Source organism: Ochlerotatus camptorhynchus, unplaced genomic scaffold (assembly GCF_037179485.1).
Source record: "Ochlerotatus camptorhynchus isolate MF236.1 unplaced genomic scaffold, CSIRO-AGI_Acam_v1.1 ptg000401l, whole genome shotgun sequence".
NCBI classification, from domain to species: Eukaryota; Metazoa; Arthropoda; class Insecta; order Diptera; family Culicidae; genus Ochlerotatus; species Ochlerotatus camptorhynchus.
In genome coordinates this window covers 4,057,619-4,061,146 of record NW_027040887.1, presented here as the reverse complement: position 1 = coordinate 4,061,146, position 3,528 = coordinate 4,057,619, and the positions used below count along the sequence as shown (strand labels likewise).

Here is a 3,528-nt window from a genome sequence, read left to right as displayed (position 1 = left end):
TTAGTGTGCATATACGAAATTTTTGATTTCGGTTCCATTTGACATGCAAATTACGAATATGCAATTACCTCAATATCCCTAAAGAACCCAATTGCAACGATTAATAATAATTTTTCTCTTTATGTAGACTGGTAAGTTACTGTAGTAGCTGGGGCACCTTAAAATGAAATTTAATTTAATTTGAATTTGGAACAAATAAAGATTAAACATAAAAAAGTTAATCGACTTTTTTTTATCGACGAAGAGATAGGATTAATTCAAAAATTAATCAAGAGAAAATCTGCACTCTGAACATTGACCATTTGCGGACCCCTAATTTTAAAGTTTCATTCATGAGTTAGGTAGGTAGTAGTGGTACGAGTTTGTACAAACACAACAATCGATAGAATGAACATCGTTGGTGCGGAAATGAACCGTTGTTTCAGTTCGATGCTTTTACAAGCATTATAACGGTTTTTCTAGTAGTAGTAATATACGCAGTTCGCTGACTGGTTGTTGATTCGGACGATTTATCGCACACCCACAAACACAAATCTACACAGATTTGACAGTTCCCTTACACATCATGCAATGAAACGTAAACATTAGAAAATTTCAGCCTGCTCAAAGGATTCTTTTTCGTGTTTTTAAACAAATTTACCCAATCATCGTTTCGAAAATGGATTATGAGAACGAAAAGGTGTTAAAATTGGTGTTTCCCGAAAGCTATGAAGGTAAAGCATGGCAATCGTTTCGAGATGAAGTAAATGCTCACTACTTTTCATTCCAGACGTCCTCAACAGCGACAGTGCCCCGGATGTCATGGATTACATGTTCAAGCTGGGCTCGTACAAAGTGGACCAGCTGAAGAAGGAAAAGATCCGGTTGCAGGACGAAAGCAAACAGAATGTCGAGCAGACGCAGGAACTGGCCGTCAACAACTACAAAACGTTTATCCAGACGGCGGAATGTTCGCGGGAAATCTACCGGAAGTTTGTCCAAACAGAGGAACGGGTGGATAGTTTGAGCAAGAAATTGCCCAACTTTGCGGAGACTTGTCAGAAATTTTTGGACTCCTCGAGCAATATCAACAGTGCAAGACGGTTGAATTCGCTGACGTTGACGCGGAATGCCGAACTGTTGGAAATATTGGAGCTGCCGCAGCTGATGGAGACATGTATCCGGGAGGGGAAATATGAGGAAGCTTTGGAACTGGCTGCCTACGTGCAGCGTGTCGGTACGAAACATGGAAACATTCCAATTATTGGGGTAAGACAAACAGAAAATTTTAGTAGGAATGCATGTTGGAGGTTAATGTGGATTTATTTGAACAGAACATTCGAACAGCCGTGGAAGCAGCGTGGCACACGATGTTGGTTCAACTGCTGTCCCAGCTGCGAACAGATCTTCAACTACCCAAGTGTCTGCAGGTCGTTGGCTACCTACGGAGAATGCAAGCTTTTTCGACTGCTGAATTGAAACTGAAATTTCTTCAAATTAGGACTGGATGGTTTAAGGAATTGCTAGGAAAAATTCCTCAAGAAGATGGTCAGTATTTCACGCTAATTTAGAATGAAAACTTCATATGAAAATGTTTCATTTTCAGCTCACCTTCACCTAACGAAAACGATTGAAGCCACACGTGTGCACTTGTTCAACATAATTACGCAGTACCGCGCGATCTTTCCGGAAGATGAAGATGCCATTTCCGGCTTGTCTACAATAACCTCGGACCACAACGCTGCCGATGGGAGTAAGATATTCCACAGTTGGCTACATGACCAGATAGTGGACTTCATTAACACACTGGAGAAAGATCTCGCTTCGAATGACATCAATTCCTATGATACCATTCTTGGCCAGTGCATGTACTTCGGTTTGTCTTTTAGCAGAGTTGGAGTTGATTTCCGGTCACTGATTGCACCCGTGTTCATCAGGGTAATCTCGCTCAATTTCCAAAATTCCATCGTGAAGATCACACGTCAGTTTGAGCAGGAAATCGAACGTTACACCTTGATAAACAAGGTTCCCACCGGTATCAAAAGAACCAAATCGGGTGACAAAACCGAAAACAGCAACCACCCACCGGAAAGTCTACTGGATTTCACACCGCTCGCCCTATACTGCAACGAAATTCTTACAGTTTTCAACGAACTCCGATTATGTGCACCGATCGCTCTCGCGCCTACGGTGACCGAAATTATCGAAGCTTCCCTGGAGAACGTTTGCAAAAACATACTTTCGTTCTACCGGCAAGAGCAGCAAGCATTCACTGCCACCGAGCGGGAATGTTTCATCCGGTTCTGCTCGTGCTTCGCATACGATCTTATCCCCTACCTGCAGCGCTGCATTCACTTCATCTTTCCCCCGACGACCATCGCCAACCACCTTGGGATCAATGTGCTGACGCTCCAGAAGCATGGCATCACCTATTTCCGACAGAAGAAAATCTTGGAACCGATTGAGTATCTGCTGCCCGATAAAATTGAAGCCGTTATCAAACAGGTCGGCAAGATAAATGTTGGGTCGCGGGCCTCGTCAGTGCCACTGCCTTCATCAGCTGATGGCTGCAATGATGATGATGATGATGATAATGGGGATAAGCAGCAGGTCATGGGTGATAAGATAGACGAAGCGTCATCGAGCGCAGGTGGCGATCTAAGTCCGGACGAGGTTTCCAAGGCGACTAAGCAGTGAATAATGACTGCGTTGAGCTACCCGTATTACTGTTATCTGATAATTTGGGAGCTGGAAAATATGCACACGATATCGTATGATTTTCTTTATTCATTTGTTATCATTTTAATTTGCGGTACCATGCGTATTTTACGATGAAAAATATATATTTATTTATGAACAATAAGTTAAAAATGATTTTTGTATTTTTTACTGATCATGAAAGAAACGCATCCTCTTAGGTACCGATCGATTTTCGATAGTTTCATTATGAGCGAAGAATATTACCAATATTCTACTGAAGGTTCTCTATATCTGTTGAGTTTGAGAGGACTACGGAAGAAACCAGACGTGTATCTTTTAAGTAATGATCATCTGCACATCTCAGAAAAAAAGGATCTGGAACGTAGAAAAATACATGATTCTGAAATGGGATAAATTCTGAGCATCCCAAACTTTTTAAAGTTACCTATAAAAATAATTACAGTATGAAAGTCCTAGACATCGAAAGTAAAATAGAATCTCAGAAAGCTTCAGGATTGCGGTTGTGGCAAACCATATACATGTTCTTCTGACATCTTCTTGTCTATCCCTTGCGCTGCAGAAATCATCATGAGCAATGAGGCCTATTCTGCGCCGCGAGTGAGATGACGTGACTCACTGTCACAAGTGTGGTGACTCTCCATTTGATTTGCCCGGAGATCGGAAAGTCATCTCACATGACATGGTGACACGCGGCGCTGAATAGAGATCAATACCTTATCGTTCAGTCGATGTCCTTCGTTAGTGTCGACCTCCACATATCTGCTATATTGAGTGGCGCAGAAGAGGGGGATGAAGCAGTATTTATGCACCGAATCTGTTCCTGCAGCT

The 3,528-nt window shown here is 42.1% G+C and overlaps 1 protein-coding gene across 1 annotated transcript; it reads left to right on the top strand.

The window, feature by feature from the left end:
• Positions 1-594: 594 nt before the first annotated feature.
• On the top strand, positions 595-2,781 carry Cog8 (conserved oligomeric Golgi complex subunit 8). Its single transcript, XM_065233358.1, has 4 exons — positions 595-713; positions 770-1,248; positions 1,314-1,527; positions 1,586-2,781. The coding sequence occupies exons 1-4, from the start codon at positions 659-661 to the stop codon at positions 2,674-2,676; spliced, it is 1,839 nt and encodes a 612-aa protein (XP_065089430.1). The 5' UTR covers positions 595-658; the 3' UTR covers positions 2,677-2,781.
• Positions 2,782-3,528: the final 747 nt, after the last annotated feature.